Source organism: Seriola aureovittata, chromosome 6 (genome assembly GCF_021018895.1).
Source record: "Seriola aureovittata isolate HTS-2021-v1 ecotype China chromosome 6, ASM2101889v1, whole genome shotgun sequence".
Lineage (NCBI taxonomy): Eukaryota > Metazoa > Chordata > Actinopteri > Carangiformes > Carangidae > Seriola > Seriola aureovittata.
In genome coordinates, this window is record NC_079369.1 from 25,474,530 (window position 1) to 25,497,357 (window position 22,828).

The 22,828-nt window shown below is 40.0% G+C and overlaps 3 protein-coding genes across 7 annotated transcripts; 1 reads left to right on the forward strand and 2 right to left on the reverse strand.

Annotated features, from left to right (window-relative positions):
• Positions 1-1,611: 1,611 nt before the first annotated feature.
• naprt (nicotinate phosphoribosyltransferase) lies at positions 1,612-11,564 on the reverse strand. Its single transcript, XM_056378421.1, has 13 exons — positions 10,693-11,564; positions 8,856-8,983; positions 8,672-8,754; positions 7,457-7,587; positions 6,895-7,010; positions 5,586-5,782; positions 4,228-4,368; positions 4,012-4,096; positions 3,851-3,931; positions 3,475-3,577; positions 2,708-2,865; positions 2,123-2,230; positions 1,612-1,991 (listed from the first exon to the last, which is right to left on the reverse strand). The coding sequence occupies exons 1-13, from the start codon at positions 10,937-10,939 to the stop codon at positions 1,905-1,907; spliced, it is 1,665 nt and encodes a 554-aa protein (XP_056234396.1). The 5' UTR covers positions 10,940-11,564; the 3' UTR covers positions 1,612-1,904.
• Positions 11,565-11,698: 134 nt separating this feature from the next.
• On the reverse strand, positions 11,699-15,965 carry c6h8orf82 (chromosome 6 C8orf82 homolog). The gene is made up of 4 exons (XM_056378437.1): positions 15,863-15,965; positions 13,822-14,231; positions 13,676-13,724; positions 11,699-13,087 (listed from the first exon to the last, which is right to left on the reverse strand). Exons 2-4 carry the CDS (start codon positions 13,984-13,986, stop codon positions 12,591-12,593), a joined length of 711 nt encoding a protein of 236 aa, XP_056234412.1. The 5' UTR covers positions 13,987-14,231; positions 15,863-15,965; the 3' UTR covers positions 11,699-12,590.
• Positions 15,463-22,469, forward strand: si:ch211-191a24.4 (uncharacterized protein LOC100150331 homolog). 5 transcript variants are annotated; one of them, XM_056378431.1, is made up of 4 exons: positions 15,463-16,003; positions 16,514-16,616; positions 18,193-18,311; positions 19,663-22,469. In XM_056378431.1, exons 2-4 carry the CDS (start codon positions 16,516-16,518, stop codon positions 20,319-20,321), a joined length of 879 nt encoding a protein of 292 aa, XP_056234406.1. In that variant the 5' UTR covers positions 15,463-16,003; positions 16,514-16,515; the 3' UTR covers positions 20,322-22,469. The 5 variants fall into 5 exon arrangements, with proteins under 5 accessions (XP_056234406.1, XP_056234405.1, XP_056234402.1 ...); XM_056378430.1 differs by having other exon boundaries at positions 15,464-15,936; XM_056378427.1 differs by having other exon boundaries at positions 15,465-15,936; positions 16,494-16,616.
• Positions 22,470-22,828: the final 359 nt, after the last annotated feature.

The window sequence follows — 22,828 nt, forward strand, 5'->3', positions numbered from 1 at the left end:
TTGAAGAAAAGCTCGTTTTAATGTCTTGGTTGCCGCACAGGTTGAACTCATTTCTTTGTCAATTCAAGAATCAATAAAATATGTAATTCACCCAGGGGTGCCCAAACTCTTACATACAGCTGTAATCATTAGCTGCAACTCTACTCGACAACAACACAAGGAAGATGCTAATGTGTTCATGTTAATGTGTTAGCAAACAACTGCCTCTCCTGCAGCATTATCATTCATTCGGTGTTGAGTATTTCAGGCTGATGAAATTTAAAATCAATTTGGACTCTGATACAGTCTCCACAAGCTCATGAGAAAAATGTCTGACAGTAAAATGCACCAAAACAAAACAATGAGCTAAAAGAGGCTGAAAAAGTCCTCAGAGCTGCAGAGTTGATGACAATCCTCTGTGTGTTTGATACTATGAGCAACACGACTGCAGACATTACATTTCACGTTAATATAAAAATATGAATTAATGCAGGTTTAAGTTTAAGAAATGATCCTTATGCATCATTATACAGTTTTTAATAAAACGAGGCACGTCCTTAAACGTGACGGCACTTCCCATTCATTGCACTTTAATGTCTTTGTTTCCTGTTTTTTTTCCATTGCATCTGATCCAAATGTGAACATTGTATCACTGAAGGAAAAACAGTTTAATTCCCTTGTATACTGAGCAATAACTTCTATAAAGTCTATGTTGGACCTTGATGAGGCAGGAACAGAACAAACTGAGAAGTTGAAGTATGACTGAGTGAACAAAATCTGCATGTTTTGTTCATGTAAAGTTTTAACAACAAACTAAAAGGTGACAGAACTTTAGTGGTTGTTGCTCCAAAATTATGAAACCAGTTGCCACTAGAACTCAGATGTTCTCCCTCCATCTTGCTTCTTTTTTTTTTTTTTTTAATAAATCTCAGCTTTTATTCACTAACCTTTTAGTCCATTGTCATGTTTGTATTTGTGTATTTGCTCCTTGCTGTTTTTTTGTCTGTTTATCATGTTTCTGTAAACAGTATTTACTATGGTTTCCTTGTGTTTTTATTTGTTTTAGACATTTGTTTTACTTACTTTTATTTATTTTAATGTCCTTTGCACAGCACTACAGCTCAGGCTGTGTCTAAATGTGCTATAGAAATAAAGTTGACTTGAATTCACTAACAAAATCACTTCCTTATTTGGGCATTTGGTAGCTGACACTTTTAAGTTTTGTTGACATATGAAGCTGTAAATTTATCATTTCTAGAATTTTTCAGATCAAATTGATGTGTGTTCACATTCAGTGAAGAAGAGTTTGGATCACAGATTCATTTTGTGTGAACATTTACCAACATTACTGAACAACTCAAGGTCCACTTGCTAGCTTTACTGAAGCTTTCAGCCACATGTCACTGCCTTTCTCAGCAGCCTCAGAGACTTAACTCTAAGTCAGACATTTCCACGACACCATCCCCTGACGAAAGCCATAAAACACAGCTGAAAGCTCAGGCTAATAAGTTTTACATCGTCAAGAATAAATCGTCATTCCATACAAACCTTGAGAACCATGATTTAATTTTTGTCTGGTGTCAGTTTGTGTATTAGAATACCTGTTGTCAATGTGAGAATTTGTGTTTTGAGTTTAGAAGTCTCTGTTTTTTTTTTTTTTTTACATGTGGATCACGGAAGAACGAAGGTCGGGTCATTTGATAGTTTGTTCATTTTATCTCGTTACATAAGCATCAGATTTGAAGGACACAGGCCACAACACATTAGTGATTTCCTGTATTGGAGAGTACGGTGTTAACACTGTATCGTTAAGGTCACGCTCTACACTCCTTCTACTGTGAGGCACTTTATATCATAGTGTCAATAAACAGACAAAAAAAAAAAAACATGAGATGAAAAAACAGAGCAGTCGTGTAGGATTATCTTTAGTTGGCTAAGAGGAAGTTTCTGTCGTTGGAGCTCCCTCTTCGAATCTCCCTAACCAGGTTGTGGAGTTTCTCTGACAGCGCCACCTGGTGGAGGAGGAGGAGACAAAGACGAGGTTAAGAAATCTTCCCGCTGAGGAGAGAGCACTTTGTAATATTCAGCTTTTGTGTCTCGGAGAAGCTTCTGAGTCGTTCTGTATTTTGTGACTGAGACTCACTGTGTAAGAGTCTGGCTCCTGCAGCCTCTTATGTCGAGGGTGCAGAGTCTGGAGGGAGCCCTGGACCTTTGCTCTAGTTTCTGCGGCGCTGCACAGAGGGTGTGTGACCTAGAAAATGTGGGAGAAACATTCATCGAGACAAAACTCCTCCGCAGTGCAGTCTCGCAACATTGTCTTGTTCTGTACTGTTCAGTACCTTCCAGAAAACACTCAGCAGATTTGTGTTTTTATTAAGTGTGATTCCTCTTGTTAGACTCAAAGTTATTCAGTCTTTTCTGAATCTAAAATACTGTACTGTACACGCTGCATACTGACCATCACAAAGCTTGTGTTTGATCCTTCACTAATTTTAATTTAGTCACATCAGCAACACACTGGTTCATATTCAACATGTGACCGTGATTTAAAATACACTCCATTTTATTTAAATAGACATGCAAGTGATACCGATACCCCCACCCACCCACCCACCCGCCCCCCACCGGATCAGACTTTGCCCATAGGATGATCCAAAATTAACTATATAGATGGAAGGAAATGTCTGCTAATGCAGGTTATGTAACAGTGATCACAGTCCGTCCTCACCTGCCCTTTGGTGAACATCTCTTGACACAGACAGGTGACCTGAGCTGGAGTGATTGAGACGGCGGAGTTATCACAGCCCAGAGGGAAACAGGTCAGTGGGACTCCTGCCTCTGGACGAGGCTCCAGTGCCAGGCTCACCAGGTCTAGAAAAGGATGACCTGCAGAGGTGAAGAGCGGGAAACTGTGAAAAAGTATACAGGCACACCAGCTGCCCTGTGTGGCTGTGAGGCTCATTACACACCAGAGACAAATGTGTTAAATAGATAAAAAAAAAGAAAAATCTCTCTATCTCTTACGCCCTTAAACACAATATTGTAAAGGTTGCGCCAGTATAAAGGCCACTGTGTTTCTAAACCTAAACAGTTTATTTTCAGAACTGTGACTTCTTCAGGACAATCTCAACTTGTCGGGTTCAGCTCATTGTCAGTTTAAGCTGGACTTAGGCTCAGCTCAAAGGCTGTGTATTATGGATGCAATTGTTTGTCATAGAACACATAGTTTTTATCCTAAATTTTCTATGAAATCTAAAAATGAATGGAAAATATAACCAGACAGAAATTGTTTCATTCAGCTCATCAAATGCCTGAAAAATCCGGGTACTTAGTCTCATTGATGCAAGGATCATATAAATATCCTGCTCATTAAACTGCATGATAGATAAATAGATAGATAGATAGATAGATAGATAGATAGATAGATAGATAGATAGACAGATAGAGAAGAAAGTGTGTTGAGAGGTGAGGCAGGCAGTGCACACTAACACTCACCCTCAGTGTCTACTAGCCGGTACACAGCTTTCCTCCCAGGTACTGTGCTCTTCTCTGGGTCTTCACTGATCTTCATCCTGGGCCTTCCCCTGACCTCCACCAACTAACACACACAGAGGAATCATTTGTATGATTTATGTTAATATGACAAAAGAACTGAGATTGCATTCGCTGTATAGATCAGAATAAAACACTTTTATTTTCGCTGCTCATTTCCAGTTCAACAAAATTACTTTTGCAACTCCTGGAACAGTAGATATTTTTTTTTAAATAAGAGTATAAATTAAAAGATAGAACAGAAAAGTTTTGTACTCGAAAAAAAATGGATAAAATTAGAAATAAACAGAGGCACAAAAATATAAATGAATTAAATGACCTTATACACACAACCCAGCGAGGGCTGTCTTGTGCAGGTGACCAGATGTGTTCCAACACCGACCACGTCGATCTCATTCTCCTGAAACAATCGTATAAAAGCCGTCAGGGACAAAGATGAAGTAAAGATCAGTAAAATAAGCCACTTATTTATCAATTTACCTTCTTGTTGAGTTCAGCCATGCTTTGCTCTGAGATGTTATTGGTCCCAACGATGATCAGCGAGTCAAAGGCAGGGATGGAGAAACTGCAGATGAAACGAAAAAAGAAGAAAAAAAATTAAACGTGTGCAGATGTCTGTGGGAGTGAAATCACATCTCACAGCAGGTTTTTTTGGCGACATACTGATGCACACAAACGGCGTGGCACCTCACTCACTGGTCGCTGCAGAGTCTGAAGACGTGGCGGACGTCGACCGACTGCCTGCAGAGGTCCCCGCTGTCCAGACGGACTCCCACCGGCCTGTAGCCCAGTTCACACAGCGCCAAGGCCACAGCGCAGAAGTTCAACAGGCCGCTGCTGAAATCAGATAAACACAGACTACATGAGTATGAAACATGGATTCACAGAGTCTGTGGAATATCACCTGGGATTTTGGGAATTTTTTTTTTTTTACTATTTTCCAAGATTAAACATTTATTGTAATTGGTTATATGAGAAATAACTAAAAGATTAATTTACAACAAGAATAATGAATAATAGATGAATAAATAAAAACAGAGACTTTTCTACTGGCTGCTTTTATTAAATCTGTTTTATTATTCATCAGATATTTATAATAAACTCTAAGATATTTAGTTTGTATTTCTTTTATTGTGTCCATCTTCGAAATTGAGAAACAGCAAGTATCAGTACAGTAATCATTACTGATGGTAAATTATATAATAGGAGATGAGGTCCTCTGATCTCTTTAACCCAGTGCTCACTAGTGGCACCTTCTGGTAAAAGTAATATAACAACGGTTATATCACTATACTGGAAAAATTACATAACATAATGCTAGGTTTGTTTGTGTAATCCTTTTTCAAATAAATCATATGACATATAGAATAATTTAAAGCTCCATATTTTCCTTTTCTCCAGTGTTTTATTTGAAGTGTTGATCCATAAGAAGATATATTTGTGGTTTTAAGAACCAAAAATCATCTCAGTATAGTTTTACATCTCCTCTCTCAGGCTTCTCTCTGGAGCTCTGGTAACAACAGGTCGGTGAGCCAATCAGAAGAGAGGAGGCTCTGAACCTCTCTTCTGATTGGCTGACTGTTTTCTGAGCCATCCAATGAAAATAAAGCAGATTTTAGGTAAAACACCAAATCTGGCAAGGTTTGGATGGTGGGTGCAGGTGGGCGGGGCTTGGGGCATGGCTGAGAGCGGTAACTGCTTTGTTATGACATAACAAAGTTCAAGAAGTCCTGACAGCTGGTTTTAAGGCTCAGTGTCTGAATACAGGCTGTGTGCATTTCTCTGTGGACTGAGGCTTTGATACTTTCACAATATTAATACAAAACCTAGACCTGCTTTATAATCAAACAAAACATGGACATCGACCTTTATACTGTATGAGCCCTTTAAGAAAAGTTAGTAATGAGTACCTATTTATGATTGAGTGACTATGTGAAGTAAATTTCCAGGAAAACAGAAAGATTGAAGGTGGATTTTGTGTGACGACGTACGATATAGGAAAGTCCGAGATATATTTCCACTGTGGTGGAACTTAATGTCATATCACTAGTTACCAGCCAACACTGTAGCTGTCGATCACAGGGAGAAAGTTCTGGGGGTAGGCGATGGCGTAGGACAGGAAGGCGGCCAACTCGCCCTCCCTGATCTTCGCAGGCTCTGCTCCCAGGAGCTCACACACACGGCTCAACCAGCCTTTTGTCAGAGAAATGAAGTCAACTGGATCAGGGTCCCCACTCACTGCCACAAGAGTCTGGACAGGGAACAAACATCAGGGACACATTATCAACTACAGGACATAAGTTGGGAGATAAAACCTGAGCGGTTAAGTCTCAGATGTCCCTGCACTGTCTTTCTTTTCGCTGCTGACTGCACTGTTGACAACATGTCTCCTGAAGTACAAATGGTGCCTCCAGCCTCTCCAGCCATGATCACAGGCTGTTTTCACTGACATACTCTTTTCCTACAGAGAGTGATGGTCAGTTTACTTTACTAGGATTGTAACTAGCTAATACATTTTCTTTACACATTACTTTTCCGATTATTTACTCCACTAATCCATTAATCCATCAGAAAATAGTGGGCAATGTCAAGCCTAAGGTGATGTATTTAAAAAGCTTTTTTGCCAACCTACAGTCTAAACCTAAAGATCTTCAGTGTATTAAACATAAGACCAGAAAAAGGAATCAATATTCAAGTTTGAGAAGCTTGAACCATCAAAATGTTTGGCCTTTTTCCCTTTCAAAATAAGTGTCAATTAATTTTCTGTTTACAGACTAATTGACAAGATAATCCTTTATTATTCCCACAGTGGGGACATTTGCAGCATTACAGCAGCAAAGTGCACAGTACAAAGAAAGAAAAACTGCAAAATGACAATATCAAGTACGTAAAAGATAAATAATATAATAACATGTACAATCAGATATTTAAATATAACAAAAAAACCCAAAGGAGTTTCCAACACTGTTGAAAATAAAGTTCCAGAGCTGTGAACAAAATGACTGACCTTTAAATCACACTACAGATACACTAATATCTAAGGCTCTCGCCACTGACTAAACCCTTTGTTGCGTGCATATAAGTGACCTTAGTGACACCTTAGTGCACCTGCAGGTTCATGCCAGAGCCAAAATCCCAGCATCCTCTGTGCAGATGCTCCAAACCGGTCAAAGGACATAATCCCTCACTGACTTTTCACAGGTGAATCATGTTTGCTGGTCTGCGTGGCTGCCTTCTGCCTCGGTGTGCTACCCATGCTCCAATAGTAACACAACAACATACTGATAAATAAACAAAGGCTTTAAAGTGTGCAAAACCACTGGTGTGATCCTCTACAGATAACTAGAGATAAAACACCCTCACCTGTGGCCACACCTCCTCCAGGGAGGTAAAGGAGGTGACGTATGAGTGAGCCATGGTGCCTGCGACCGGGATCCCGAAAAGGAATCCAGCCTGAACGTTACTGGTGAGATCAAACCCTGGAAGACACATTTCACTATCTGTCAGTCTGTGTGTGTGTGTGTGTGTGTGTGTGTGTGTGTTTCATCACAGGGCTTTTGCTGCAGCCCCAGGCAACACACACCTGAATCAAGTTTTTTATGGAGCATATAAGAAAATCATCCTCTGCACATCACCTGTGTTGGCTCTTGTTCATTTGTCATATGTTATGTAGTAATTTTCAAGTCTACGACATTCCTCATATGATACTGTAACGATCAGAAAAATGTCAGACTGTCACACATCAGTCCTTCTGTCAAATTCCTCTCATGAAAACTGAGGTTAATTAGTTCTTTAAAGAGTCCCTGAGGTTGGTAAAGGCTCATTTAAATGAAATACGTGTGGCTCCACAAACGTGCAGAGTAACCATACAGAATCGTGACATAGTAACTGTCTGAACATGTCTGACAGATTACACGGCACTCACCTCCAATGTGTGTGTATCGGGAGGCGGTGAGCCCTCCATCTGGCCCCTGAGCCCGTCTCAGGCCCATCTCCAGCAGCTTCCTCCTGGGACCGGCCGCCAGGCGGAAACGGGCAGCGTTACTACACACCAGACTGACAACAGAGAAGAAGAACATGACTCAGCAAGGCTAAGATGGGGCGTATTTTTCTTACCTTTTAAGTTATATTTATAAAATAAAAAAAAACCCAGATTGTTTCTTTAAATAACATTACACACTGAATAACATATACTGTACATACATTACATAAACTGAAAGTAAAATTTCAGAGTGAGAAGTTTTATATGTCGGGGCATCGAGTAGCTCAGTTGGTTGAGCATCTGCCCCATGTGTAGAGGCTACAGTCCGGTTCGAGTCCTGCTTCGGACTGCCCTTTGCTGCATGTCATTCCCCCTCTCTCTGCCTCCCCATTTCCTGTCTCTCTCTACTGCACTATCAATAAAGGCACAAAAAGCCTGAAAAAATAACTTTAAAAAAGAAAAAAGAAGTTGTGTATGTCATGGCTGCTTCATTCCATGAAATACAAATAGTTCAGATGTGTTGTGCTTTTTTTTTTATCACACGTTTCCTCATAATTCAGCCACACATTGGATAGTTTTGAATCTCAAACAGACTTCTGCACAATATATCTTTGCAAATGGCCCATGGGTGAACCTAGCCGAGGTAAAGAGGTTACTAAATTTAAACATGCTTGATTACATGGAAAGGACATGACCTGGGTGACCTTCACAGTAGCTGTTGGCTTTGAAATACCAAACATACAGCACTGAAACGACTCTTCAGTTCCTCAGTTAATTGACTTAACGATTAAAATCTTGACTATAATTTTGATAATCCATTAATTAATTTAAAGTCATTCATCAAGCAAAATGAAAAACTAGACTGGTTCCAGCTTCTCAAATGTAAAGATATGCAGCATTTATCTCATTGTAAATTGACATATTTAAGATTTTGACTTTTTGTCCAGGTTTTTTCTTTATTAAAGATTATTGTTATGGCATGGGCAAAATACAGTACAGCGAGAAACAGCTGGACAGATGTCTCAATCAAATCTCAAAAAAGAAAATCAGTTAATGAGAAAAAACAACAGATAAATTATAGTAAATATAATTCATTTTGTTGCAGCGTGTGCGCGCGTGTGTGTGTGTGTGTGTGTGTGTGTGTGTGTGTGTGGTTACCTGGCGTAGTTAACCAGACACAGTAAACTGGTCTCCAGCAACTGAACCACAGCCAGTGGACCTGCCACCTCCATCAGAGGCACCTGCAGATGTTTTAAGACATGAACCACAAGTCAAACACAAGTCTGACCCCGACTGTGACCTTTGACCCCTCAGTTTCCCCCCTGAAGCCCTCACAGCTCACCCTGGCAAACACCACGGTGCCTTCTGGGACGGAGCGGAGCGTGACGCCCGAACAGTCCAGGCCTCGCAGAAACTGGAAGAAGGCGGGGTCAGTGGCCGGAGGCAGGACGGAGCGCAGGAACTCCACATCTGGATCCAGGAAGAGATGGCGTTAAACACAACATTTGGACCACTGACAGTAAGACCAACAACAGAGGGCATCCTTCATCCTAAAACCCCCTCCACACGTGCTCTTACGCAAGCGCATGTGTCCTTTATGTGCCCTCCCTCCCTCACATGTCCAGTCTCAACACACACACACACACACACACACACACACACACACACACACACACACACACACACACACACACACACACACACACACACACACACACACTCACAATTACAATAATAGAGATAAATCTAATAACTTTCTCTACAGCTAATCTAATCCAGTATGTGCTACGATGACTCAGTGGTGAGTTGAAGGTCAGACTAAACATGTTTGACAGCTTGTAACTTGTACAGTTGAGCACATAAATTAAATATAATATAATCATTTGTCATTTAATTGAGTATTTTATGCGGTTTTAAACTATATTCTACCAGAAGTGTTAAGATTCCTTACTTACAGGTTTCAAAACAACAATGTAAAAATGCTCCAGGTCCTTCTTTCAAATCCTATTTAAACTATCTAAAGTTAAAGTTAAAGTACCCATGATGCATCAGTGTGTAAGAAGCATTTTAATGTAGTCGAGGTGGAGTTCATTTTAACAATGTTATATACTGTTAGGCGGTTTAATGTTTTTACTGCACTCCATGTCTGAGTCAGCTGTAGCTACAGGTTACTTTGAAGATTAAGATTTCATATACAAATCATGATCAGTTTATATTATAAGATTGAATTAGTTGTTAAAGATTAAACTACTCAGCTGTTTATGAAGCAGCTACAGCAGCTCAACCAACTACAACCTTAAAATGCTTCTTACACATCAACTATTAATCCAATAGCCCAAGGAGTCATTCTTTTTATAATTAGTCATTTCAGTTTTGAACTAAATGAATTCAGCTGGAAACATTGTGGTACTTAAACCAACTTGGTATTTACTACTACAGACTGAAAATTTAAAACTGTATGCCACTCTATGTTTCCAATGGTGGAAAGTCTGATGGTGGAAAGTCACTAAGTATATTTACTTAAGTACTGAACTTAAGTATATCTTATGCAACTTTTTTTTTCACTCCCCTTCACTTATTTCACAGATTAAGATTTAACATTAATAACATATGATGATATTAAAATATATGATGCAATGTTACAGATTAAACCAACTGTATATAAGACATCATCAACAACTTTAAAATGTTTCTTCCATCAGTAAAGAACCAGCCAATTATATAATACATGATAGGGAGGAGCAGCTAATACTGTTACACAACTCTGTAAGTAATTAATTTTTAATGATCTGTTACCTATAACCGTTTAAAATCACTGTAAAAAAAAAACTACTTTTATTATTATTTTTTTTAAACATGATCTGGAATAACCAGTTCCACAAGCGCAGGACAAATCTGGTTTCAAGACAGCTTTGTTGCATGCAGCTGCTTCATGTGCTGATCTTCCTGTGTGCTAAAGTTCAAAGATCAAAATTCCCTGAAAATACCACAGCCGCATTCACGTTCTCTCACTGAAAGCCTCACGGGGGCTGCACCGTTAAGTATTGCGCAACCGGATCGGTATGCGTAAAAGTTTGGAGTTTAGGGGAGAGAGAAGTCACTCAGATTGGATGAATGACACCATTGTCATTAATGACACTTGGTAATTGTTGTAATAATACCGATGTTAACTTTCTCACCTTCGTCTGTGAAGCTAAAGCTGCGCAGGAACAGCTGACAGTCGTGCAGACCGGCGAACAGCGAGAAGCCGCCGCCGAACGGATTGTGCCGGAAGAAGAGCTCGAACACGGCGGGCTCCTGGTGACGGCCGGCCCGCCAATATGCGTACGCCATGGTGAACTGGTACATGTCGGTGAGCAGCGGGGGGACTCGCTCTCGGATAGACCGCTCCATGGCCCCGCATGTGTTGCTGGACGGAGCTGCCATGTTATCCAAGTCCTGGCTCCAGGTTCACTGGTTGCCGAGATCTCTGGGACTTGGAGTTCTCCAAAGACCCGCTGACTCCTTCACCTAATGAGAGGGAGGCAGACTCAGAGCGGAGCCTCTGACAAATAACCCAAAGGCAGGATGAGGCGCTGCAGCTTCAGTTTCAGGGACAATTATTTATCTATAAAGCTCCACAGAATTTTGTTTAAAATGAATTACATTAATTAATGACATCTTTGCCCTTTTCCTGGTAGTTTTCCATGTTGCCTAATTACGTCCTGACAGAGGTGGAAGTGATCAGATCTTTAGTCAACAATGTCAAAATGATCTATTACAGCCAAATTGAATTTAATGAATCCATAAAAACATTGGCAACAAATAAGAATTTGTATCAAAATCGAGAGTAATCCAAATAAATGCCCCATTACAGACTTTTAACCCCATTACAGAGTTTTAACTACAGGAGCCATCACAGCCTCATGTGTTTATATTTGTTGAGCAGATGCATCATTTTCACCTGAAATGTAACTTCTAAATGTGCCTGACAAATATAGTGTAATAAAATATAGAGTAATAACAGTATAAAGTTGCACAAAATGGAAATAATTAAAGTACCTGTATCTTAAAATTGCAAAGTACTGTATTTATTATATAGTATGTATTATACTGTATGTAAATGTACTTTTCCTTTCTTCTCTGCAGAACAATCTGTTGTGAAATTTCCTGTCAACGATATGACATAACAAAGCAGAAAAGACATTCAGGGACATTCTTGTTTATTCAAGACAGAATTTGCCAAAATCTTCAAAATCTTCATTAGTATATTTGTAATAAGGTTGTTGGTATTTGCCAAAGCACATTCAAGTTTTCAAAAATACTCTTGCTTATCACTTTTAAATAGATTTTTCTAGATATAAATTTTAGTATTTTCTATATGCAAGCACACCGGTGTATCAGCTTTGTATATTTGGGTATGTAATTGCTGCAGCTATGGAGTTGTCTTTATAAATGTTGCTGTATTTGTGTGGATTATTCTGGATAAGATTTTTAGGTATTTAATATTTACCCATCTGTGGCTAATGTAGCAAATAACTGCTTGGATCTCTTCAGCAAATTCAAAAAGATAACTCATATTCCCCTTTTAATGAAGACTGTGATTCTGAATATTCTGAGTGTTGTTAGCAGCAGCTTTCAGCCTCTTACTCTCATCTCTGTCTCAACCCCTGTAGCTTTAGGCCAGTAGTTCCCAACCCAAAGCGGTCACGTTATAAATCTGAGTGGTTGCAAAACAGTTTATTTTATTCAGATTGTTCCCTCATCTTTGCTTCTTGCTGGTGATATACTGTATTGTTTTATATTTTCACGATTCTAACTATGATTTAAATGAATATAGGGAGAAAATAACTGTTTAACTGCAACATGTGATGAGAAGATGCAAGAAGACACTGCGTTGTTCGAAGGCGTCTCAAGTGTAATTTAACTGATGAAATCTGCATCAAACACTCTGCATCATCTTAAATTAGGGCAAGAAGACACACCAGCCCCTGTTTCTATCAGCAACAACCACATTGTGAACACAGGTGTCCATGTCGGACACAGTAGTCGTCTTTTTCCACTGTAAATAAAGTACACCTTTTAACAGTTCTGGTCTTTATCCCAGTTCTCCCTGCTGCCCGCTGCCCTCTTCTGCTGAGGGGAAGCATCCTGCTAGCTCATTGGTCAGGGTGTACTCCTTTCCTCCCCAGAGAAACTTTGTGGGCTGTCCTGATTGGCCCTGCTCTGGAGCATAAACAAAGGATGGGCTGAGCTCGATGGCCAGAGCCGACCGAACCAGGCCAACCGCCCCCCAGCGCTCCGAGCAGGGGTGATACACTCGACCGCTGACGGGATGCATGTACAGAGCCTCAGGGCGGAACGGGACGGACAGCTTCTCCGCCCCGCCGCAGTACGACAGCTGCTCCTGGTCTCCCGTGATCCCCTGAGGCCCTGCAGGGGTCTGCAGCAAGTGGGTGAAGACCACAGGTCGGTCGTCGCAGCGCAGGAAGTTCCTCTCCCTCCCGCACAGGGACAGGAAGGGGAAGTCTTCCTCATACCGCCCGCTCTGATTTGAACGCAGACGACTGAAGAAGAAGACCAGGAACTGTTTATCTGATGGATACAGAAACATCAATGACAGCTGCTTGAAAAAGATCTTCAGATTGATGGAACACATGGATTTAACAGTGGATTCACAATTAAAACTTAGATCTCTGCAGTCAGAGCTCTTGAAAGTGATCTGGATTTAAATTCAGCACCATATTTTAGGGGGTGCTGCTCCCAGATAGATTTTTTGTCTTTTATTTTGTTTGTACCAATGTACCCGAGTAAATTTACTTACTTACAGATTACTGTAAGTGTTGCTACATACTTAGTTTGTAAGAACAAAAACAAGCATGAAGGCTGTAAACAAACAGATCGAAACATCACACTTTATCCTCTCTCGTGCTATTTTTCACACATAATGGTAATGATATGGTATCTTATTATTAGCTTGCTGTAATATTAAATTCATGTCTTTTGTACTGATTTTGTGTTTGTGTGTTGACTGTATGTTGGTTTCAATAATAGCTGATAACCTGACAACTGACTTGATGGCAAAACAAGCACATTTCTCAAAACTGTGAAGACTCTTCTTCTGGGTTGTTCTGACGACTTTGGTAAAAAATAAGTGTGTGTTGTGTTTGTGCTCATTTATACCTTTGAAGCAGGTGACAAAGTTCTTCACTTTAGTGTCGTCGAGGAACAGCTGTAAACAGAGCACACATTAACATATCAGTCAAGCTGGAATGAGAATCTAAATTTTATGTTTGAAGGTTTTGTTTGGTGTCGGTTCAAACACTCACCTGTCCTTGGTGGTCGATATAGTAGAAGTACTCTCGGATTCGTGGTTCGGGGCTCTGGCCCTGGATGTATGTAACGGTGGTTCTCGAGGCGATGTAGCCGGCGGGCAGGCAGCGCAGAGCGGTCAAACCTCTGCAGTTGAGAGCCGCAGTCCGGAGGAACAACATGACCGGACAGGACCGCGCACAGGGCGGAAACGTTCAGGAGGAAACACGGAAACAGCGAGGACGGGGTGTCGGAATGACAACCAGTGTGTTAACTAAATAAGTTATACAACTCCAGCGTTGTCCTCATATTATTGTTTACAGATGCAGGTATAACCCGGAAGAGATAATTACAGCTGGAGCTGTGACCCGGAACAGTTTCACTGTTGCAACTTCGTCAGCTTTTGGCTGTTGCCGCCTGCTGGACACTTAATACAGTACAGATTAAATGCAACATTATATCAAAGGCCAAATACAGTAGAAAAAAATAATTATAACGAAAAAGTGCAGGGTTTATACGCAAAAATTATCATATAAAGATTTTTAAAAACCTACGTTCTTCTTATTTTGTTTTAATCAAGTAGGCACGATAGTAAAGATACTAAAGACTTCTGTGCTTAAATGAAGCAGTGTGCCTTGATTCTTCCCTTTCTAATGGACAAAATTCATTACTTTTTTTTGCATTTCTATGTCACAATATTATATCACATGTTGAATATGCAATACAACTATCACTAATTTGATCAAAAATAATAAAATCAGGAATTAAACTACTACCAAAAAAATAAGAAATTATAAAAAGATGAAAAACAATGATCTCTTCCAGACAAAAAACACGAGTGAGTCTGTAAGTGTTTCCTTAAAAGGAGTTATAGTTGTGAGGGAAGGGGTAAGGATGCAGTATTTGTGGGGAATCCACTTTGGAAGAAAAAGAACTCATAAGAATTAGCCTGAGGGGTTGAGTCTATTTTTAGAGTTAATTACTGTTTTTATATATCAGCTGTTTAAAGGTTTACCAAACATAACTCCACAGGGTCCCTTTTAACCTCTCCTTTATTACTAAAGTGACATTTTATTAACTTTACACATCCACTTTCTTAAACCAGAGAATTGAAGTGCTTGTGCAATTTATGAGATGGAGTCTCAAAGGACTGTTGTTTTTGGATGTTGTTACATTACCCACATTCCTCGCTGTACATACATACAGCATATCCTTACTTACAGCATTTGAAGCCTAATTCTTAAAACTATGTATGAATGAATGACATCAACCACAATGAATCTGGAGGGAGCTTTTTTCCAGTGTAATATAGTAATTAAAAAAAAAAAAAAGTCAAACTGCCAAAAGAAAGAAAACAAAACAGAATACTCTCTGCTGCTGAAGTAAGAATTTTTTTTTTTTGTCAACCTTGAAGCTACTTAAGGAGAAATTACAGGTAATCCAACCAACAGTCCAAAACCAAAAGCTACTCATTCTACAATCAGATATCACAGTGGGAAGCATCAAATCATCACATTGGAGAAGCTGTAACCAATACCAATATCAAAAGAGCTGCAGATCATTTTTGTTGTTGATTGAATTAACGATGAATCGATTAATTTTACCAGCTCTTGGTTCGTTGCCTGAATGTCAAAGGCCTGTTCAGAAAGCCACTGACTCAAAAAATAAGAATTCCTGAGCCATAAACAGTGTAAGTGGCCTACATATCGCACAACTTGGCATGTGTGACACGAATAAATTCCAAGCAGAGAGCAACATGTTACTGAGCTGAGAAACACAACAGAGCTCTTCAGGGAGCTTCATGTAAATCTCTGTGCTGATAAAAGAGGCGGATAAACAACAACATTCCTCTGTGACACTGCTGCTCATAGTAAAAGGCCAACACCCCCCAAAACCCAGTGTAAGCAGAGGCTTCTTTGGCTCCTATGACGGGACTGACCATCGTCTGAATCAGCCGCCTAACACACAAAGCGGCTGATTCAGACGAGCTGGTAATGACTTGAACTTCGTCCAAACAAAAACTCTCCGACTGTGACCACACAGGGCATTTCCACCTACCTGTAGGTTTCCGCTTCCGCCTCATCTTCCTTTTTCCAGGTTTGGGCGGAGTCGTTTCTACCTGATCGGGACAGGTAGGTGATTTAAGCATTAAATAATGGCGTTATAGTCGGACTTTAGCGCGCGTTCATCGACTTCACAGTAAGTTTTGATTTTCATAGTTAACGGACGAAGTTTTCAGCTGTTTAAACTGGCGAAAGCGTCGTACGACCTACGAAGCGTTGTTGTTGTATAGTCGGTTTGTTTTGAAGCGACTAACCTGCTCCACGGCGGTTACATGAAGTTTAAAACTCAAAAAACTCAACTCACACTGAAGCAAAGTCTCGGTTTAGTTGGTTTTTCTACCGTAAACAGTCATTGTTCACGGCCTTATAACGTCCCTTGTAGTATGTTTACGTTTTCTTAACGTTTTTGGGTGTTCTGATGTAGGCTACATCAACGGTCGCCAATTCTTTTTTATGTATTCATTTTAAAAAAGCCTATTTTCTGTATTTTATTTGAAAATAACGTTTAAATAAGGTAAAAAAATAATCCATAAAATGCCTCATTTTTAACGTCTGTTGAACCTTGGTTTCCCTGTTCAGTAATTGACAGTTTTTATGATGTTCAAAGGTTGTTTCTGTGTCCTAAGGTTTAGCTTTCGGTCAGCAGGTATGAGCCGTCCGCCCCGTTCAAACCGGGGACACCGGGAGAGAAACGGAGACCACCGACAATACCGGGACTCCCACGATGATAGACGTTCATCACCAGACAGGTGAGCTCAGAATACTGCAATAGTGTACATTTACTCATCTACTGTATTCGAGTATATATTTTAAATACTTGTGCTGTACTTGAGTGTATTTATGATGCGCCACATTTCAGAGACGAATATTGTTCATTACTTTTTACTCCATTACATTCATTTGTCAACTATAGTAACTAATGTAATTACTCTACCTTGAAAAAAAATGCATAAAATACTCAAAATGCATTGTTAAACATTAAACCTATGGACATTTTATAGAAACTAGTTCTGCCAACTCAGATCATTTTATTTAAATAATTGCTGAAGAATAGAAAAGGTAAAAGTGTCTAATATCTCACAAAGACACCAGAAACGTTAGAGAAAAGCTCAAAAGGTAAAATATACATTTTTTTTTATCAGAACTTTGTTTTTCTACGTTCCTCTAACATTTATTATCACACATTATACAACAGTTAGTTCCAACCAAGTAATTTGATTGGACAAGAGTCATTCCATGATTGCTGATATAGAGTATAACAGCACTGGGTCTTTTAACTACATGTATCACTCAGTTTAGCAGGATTTCTTTTAACTGTTAATCAGTGTTATGGAATATATTCCAGAAATAACATTTGAATTCAGTTATGTGTGGTCATCAGAAGAGGATGAAGGGAAGACTGGAGTATAAAAGCAATATCACACGACAGGTTGTGATGTTGTACTGAATATCAGCACTGCTGCATCAGATTTATCTGGTGACCCTTTGAAGATGCCTGACCTCTAGGTTAGGAAACACTGGACTAAACTACCTGTGTCCTGAGTTCATATATGAATGGATGAAAGGACACATTTTTCTTTTCCTACTTTCTGTTAATGTTAGTTTGAACTCTTTTTCGTTTCTTTTTAAAATGATTTCATTGTAGATAAATATTCAGTATCTTCTCAAACAGGAGGTCAGACAGGTACTGGAGTGCGAGATCATGGAGGGATTTGAAGGTGAGGGAGAGGATTTTGGCTTTGACCGGAAGCCAGTGAAGTTGGATGAGGGTGGGGGTGATGTGCTGCCAGGGCTTGGTGCGGGTGAGAACCCTGGCAGCTGAGTTCTGGACATACAGTACTTGTCAACTAAAGTTGAGATTTAAGTTCATTATTGTTTTTGGGAAGAACCATCTCACAAGGTCTATTTACAGTAGTTGCTGCTCTGGAGCTTTTGACTGTAACACATGATATTCCTTAGGAGACGGAGTTTTCTCAGTTGTCATGGAATTGCGTAGGTTCAAATTTCCATGTTGTTTTGTTAACTGTTGCTTCCAAAGTCAAGGTTAAACTTCGTCTCAACATTGAAGCCAATATGTGTGACGAGTCAAGAAAGTACTTGAAGTTATGTGTAATGTTAATGTGTTTTTTACTATTGTACTCAAAATAAAACAAAACTTGAGGAAGGCTCTGCTCTACAACAGCATTATTTATTTATATCAGTCCAAACTTTACTAGAATAAAAACTAAAAATAGAAAAAAACATGGAAAATGTTCAGCTCTTCAGCAGCACAGGTGCCCATGTTGACATTTCTTACACATATGCATTTGTTGTTATGTGCCTAAGGTCTTCCTCTACGCCCCCGTACTACCCCAGAGAAGCCGACTCCCCTCCCAAACATGTGCGGGACGTCCCGCGAGTGGAGCACCGTGACTCCAAATGCACACACATCTGCTCCAGGAGAGGTGAGTCAGCATCAGAATAGAAGTATCTGTGTTGAATAAAATGAAAGCTCCTCAAACAGGAGCTGTTGCGTCAGAGGGCAGACTCTGGTTTCAGTGCAGTTCATTTCCTCCTCCTCCTCTTATGAATACTGGACAGACTGGTTTTCCAGTGTTTAACAACCGCATTTCTCAGAGTTTAGACCTCAGCAGAGTAACATGACCTGTTGGTGAGGGAGAACAACTGAGTCTAATAGTTAAATGACGTGCTCTTGATGAGTTCCATGTACCTTTTTTATAACCTATGTGAGGATTTCCTGTATTAATCTTATTTCAGATTTTATTTAAAGATCCCATATTTTCTCTTCTCCTGTGTTTTATTTGAAGTGTTAATCCATAAGAAGATATATTTGTAGTTTTAATAACCAAAAACAATCTCTCAGGCTTCTCTCTGGAGCTCTATTAACAACAGGTCGGTGAGCTCAGTCTCCTCTCTTCTGATTGGCTGACTGTTTTTTGAGTGATCCAATAAAAATAGAGCAGATTTCAGATAAAACACTCAGAGAAACCAAATCTTTCAAGGTTGGATGGGGGGGGCTGGGGCATAGCTGAGAGCGGTGAATGCTTTGTTGTGACATCACAAAGTTCCAGAAGTCCTGACGGCTGGTTTTAAGGCTCAGTGTCTGAATACAGGCTGTGAGCATTTCTCTGTGGACTGAGGCTTTGATACTTTCACAGTATTAATATAGAACCTAGACCTGCTGTGTAATCAAACACATGGACATCTGCCTTTATACTATATGGGACCATTAAATATTCAGGACCAGTTGGTCTCAAATTGAGCTTCAAGTCCCTTAGGGTCTAAGGTCTCTGTTACAGTCGAACATCATTCTTGAAAGGTTTTCTTTTCAAATCTGTAGACGGTCAAATGTAGGGCTGCAAATTATTATTATTTTCATCATTGGTTAATCAGTTCGTTATTTTGTTTATAAAATGTCAGAGGATTGAAACCTGTCCACCACATTTTCCCATCAAACGTCTTGTTTTGTCAGGCCAACAGTCCAAAACCCAGATATATTCAGTTTACATTCACATAAGACAAAAAAAGGAAACCTTTAGCATCCAGATGTTGGCACTTAGTACTGAGCATTTTTACAATTATTAATTAATGATGAAATTATGGGAATCAGTTAATCAACTATTCATGTAGTCAAATGTTGCAACAGTTAAAGTCAGTCTCAGTTTTTTAATTGACTTTTTATTGAAAAATTTCATTCTTTTAAAAAACAAAAACATTTTTTATATTGATTTATTAGATTTTTTAAAAATAATATTGAAAAGATCTCTTTGTCTCATGCGTCGACTCTCTCCCCAGGTATCGTGCTGATCTGCGCTGTACTGACCAACGCCCTGGTCCTGATCTGTGTGGTGGCGGCTCAGATGGTGTCAACAGGCCTGTCCTCGGCCTCGGCGCTGGGCGGCTTCAACATCAACTCCAACTTTAACCTGCAGGGCACTGAGCTGCAGAAGGCACGAGAGCTGGACATGCAGTACAGCCAGATGAGAGCGCCGGGGATCTACGGCGGCCTCTCCTTCAGCCTGACCTTCGGGGTCATCTCGCTGCTGTTTGTGGTCGCCGGGAATAAACCCCCCCACCTGATGTCCAGGAAGCTTCTGGTGGGGGCGTTGTTGTTTCAGGCGGTGGGCGCGGTGGCGTACGTGGTGGCTGTCGGTCTGTACCTGCATTTCATCATCAGTGTCAACTCCACAGATGTTTGCCAGCAGCGGGAGAGGCTGTACGCACGCAGCGGCTACACCTGGATGAACTGCGACGTGGGCGGGGCGGACGCAGCCGTGGCTCTGTTTGGGCTCATCACGGCTATCCTGTACACCGCCGGCACGGTGCTCACGATCCAGACCATCCGCCGAGTGAAGCGCTACCTGCAGGAGCGAAAACGCAGAGAGGCGGAGAGGCAGCGGCACCGAACCCAACCACAGAGGGCCCCGCAGAGGGCTGACACCAGCTCTGTGTGAGGGACATCTGGAGACTGTATCATGAAGCTACCCAACATGTTTGGGTTTAAGTCAGGTATCATGATGCCTGCTCACTTTTAACTGAGGTAGATCTCCATGGAAACCTGTTGCACAACTCACCTGCTCTGATGCAGGTTCAGAGCATCAGGTCAAGATGTGTCAACAAACGGACTACTGGATAAAATACTTCCTGTATCGCTACTGGTTCTCACCATGGACAAATGTAACAGAATATAGATATATTTTTATAGGTTTTAATCACTGCGGAGTCTTTGAAAGGTCACGGCAGGATTTTCTTTTTTCTTTTTGAACTACTTTTGTGTTCCCTCACATTGGGTTTACAATCCCTTGCCATACATTTTTCATTCTTTCTGATCCATAGAGGAAGATTCAGTTCTGACAGCTGCATAATATTTTTTAATTACAGCCCCTGGTTGTTTGTATCATAGCAGCTAATGTTAAGACAACTAGTGGAGGCTACATAGTTCTCTAAACTCTATTAATAATGCAAATGAACAATAATATGAAGCGTTGTGGTGAAGCTATTCTTGAACTTCTGTTGTGATAGAAGCTCAGGTCATAAAGCCTTATGATGCTCTCTTATGGAAGACCTGAGATTTTAATTTCATATTTTAATAGGCATTAGAAATAGGAAATTTATAAATGAATGATTTATCCATCAATAAATACTTAAGATTTCATTATAAAACACGCATTAAATAAACCATGTAGAAATAGATTTATTAATTCATGAGTAAACAATAGAATTTGAAAAACTATTTGAAAAGGCATGTTAAAAATGGGAATGAATAACAGGATTCCCTCTTCAAGAATTTATAAATGAATTATTAATCCATCAATAAATGATTAAGATTTAAAAATGGATTTATAAAAACCAACTGGTTAACTCTCCAACTTGTTGAGCTTGTTACATCCCATGGCCAGTTGGGATTGTTCAGCCTGGTTTTTCCAGCACTGAAGGCCCAGAGTGTCAATTTTTTTTATTCATGAATTAAAAAATGTATTTATACATTTATTTAATGAGAGTTTTATGCTGTTTTTGTAAATCTAAACTATTTATTGACGATTAATCGTTCATTAATTACTTTTACAATTCCTATTTTTAATGCCTGTTAAAATATGATTAAGGAAATGCTTTATTACTTTTCCTGTGACATCCCTGGTCCTTTACACTTTCCCAGCTAATGTCTGTACATGAGCAGCTAGCCACAGAGCAGCTTATCCGTAGCAAAAGCTATAGAAACAGCCGCAGCTGTAGTTTGTATCCACAGTTCCACAGCTTCAGCCGTAGCTGAGCCTACAACCCAGATAACCAGCTCCAGCTGTGGTTACAGTGGCTGCTCTGCCTTTCTCTGTGGATCAGGAGGAATGTAAAGACGTATCGCTAAAATAGAGCCACAAAAATCCCACTGTGGCCTTTCAGGGGTTTGTACACCATGATCATTTTGTCAAATACAGATTTCTTTTTCTTTCTTTTTTTTTTTTTTTTTTTTTGCATAAACCATCGGCCCACACTAGGATTAAAAAGGGACTTCTAACAGATATAGTTTACATCACTGACACCCTAATAATGAATGAGGGTGAAAGCTGCCTATTATTTTCAGTAAGTTTCCTTCAGTCCTGAAGTGAAAATGCTTTTAACTTCTGGTGTAAGCTTTTTTAAATTCAATGATAACTGTGAATAAAAAGTCATTATTGATTATGCAGACTGTATTTTCCTCTCTGTTGTTTTCAAGTATCAGATTCTGCTTGTGCGATTTTATTGTTTATATTTGACCTCTGACTTTTTGCTGCTGCAGTAACTAATTTTCCTGAGGACACCACAGTTTTTGATGATGTAATTTTCTGATTGTCTCGTGGGGGGATCAGTAAAACCAGATTGTTGTTCAGGATCATTAATAGGTGGTGCAGGGAAAACCAGATTAAGTGCTTTGTGATACAGTCCCACTCCTGTGAGTTTATATGTTGGATTAGACTGTGTGCACTCAGAGGGATTTAAATGTGTGTAACTTGTCTGCTTGTATGTTTTTTATATCAGTCTTTATAATGTTTTTAATACTGTAACTCAGCCGTACAACTTGTTTTGAAGATTTTTTCTCCTCAGATTAAATGTGACTGTTCAACACATCTGTTTTTGATGACAGTAGCCTACAGGGGGCCCCAGAGGTCTGTGCTCCCGCCCTCCGTCCCCTCCAGGGGCTTCCTGCCAACCATGACATTGCCGCTGTGTGTCCCTGCTCTCTGCTGTCACACAATGGACCACACACGCACAAAGGACACAGTTGCAGTGATGTAACTGTTGGTCTGTTCAGTCAAGACTTAATTAGTAACAAAAGAAATCCTCCAGAGTGAGGTAATTACCCGAGATCTAATTTTACCATTTCACATTAACACAATGCAGCGATTGTATCGCAGCAGCACAAACACGGCAACGTGACGAGCTGAGTTTGTCGCTTGTTGTTGTGCCGCTCTTAACCCTCTACATT